At 23.5% G+C, this 793-nt stretch overlaps 1 protein-coding gene across 1 annotated transcript in view; it reads right to left on the reverse strand.

Moving 5' to 3' along the window:
- Positions 1-10: 10 nt before the first annotated feature.
- The window catches only part of LOC108577678 (cap-specific mRNA (nucleoside-2'-O-)-methyltransferase 2), a 2,350-nt gene continuing 1,567 nt past the window's right edge, over positions 11-793 (reverse strand). The window contains exons 2-3 of the mRNA XM_017940867.1: positions 173-725; positions 11-99 (exon numbers count right to left, since the gene is read on the reverse strand). Of these exons, the coding sequence (XP_017796356.1) occupies positions 11-99; positions 173-725 (642 nt within the window). The remainder of the gene's footprint in view (positions 100-172; positions 726-793) is intronic.

Below are 793 nucleotides of genomic sequence, written 5' to 3' on the forward strand. Positions count from 1 at the left end.
TTTTTATGTATTAATTTTTTAATGTATGTAATGCATAATGAATATATGCTTTTATAATCCAATGATTAAATTCTTCTGCTGAGTAGCATAAATTACACCCTAGAAAAAGAAATAATATGAAACATAATGTTGTAAATCTATAATTAAAATACATTAATTAATATTTTTTTACCTTCGTATAAAATTAATGGAGAAATTATTTCCACAATAGCTTTTCCTTGCCTTTGAGCTTCAGAAGAAGCAACACTAATTTCGTTTAAAAAGTTTAATACTTTGAGATTGTAATTATAATGGTGTAATGTAATTTTTAATCCTAAATCATTATGAACTGTAACTTTTAATGAATTAAAAGCACAGCTTATAATATACAGAAGCCCAATGCTATAGTGAGTAAATAATGAATAACCAATAAGAGTTAATGTTGTTCCATTGTTGAGTTTTTGTAGAGCATCATAAATTTCTATGATCATTTTGTGGCTATCATAAATATCTGTATATTGAAAAACTACAATTTTATGTCTTGATGTATGAAGAATTTCAGCTTCTAATTCATGTATACTTTCTACTGAAGGAAATTGTATCTTATGATTGATTTTAATAAGCAAATCATCAACACCATTTTTTATTTTTAAAGCACTTTTGCTACAAAATTTGGAACTGCATATTGTATGAAATCTTTTTCCTAAACAAATTTGTAATTCTTTCGGCAACTTAGTGAATTTGTACTATAAAAAATAAAGTTTAACTATAATTTATACTGTAATAGAATTTTAATTTAATTTAAATATAGTAA

This window comes from Habropoda laboriosa, unplaced genomic scaffold (assembly GCF_001263275.1).
Source record: "Habropoda laboriosa isolate 0110345459 unplaced genomic scaffold, ASM126327v1 scaffold786, whole genome shotgun sequence".
NCBI lineage: Eukaryota > Metazoa > Arthropoda > Insecta > Hymenoptera > Apidae > Habropoda > Habropoda laboriosa.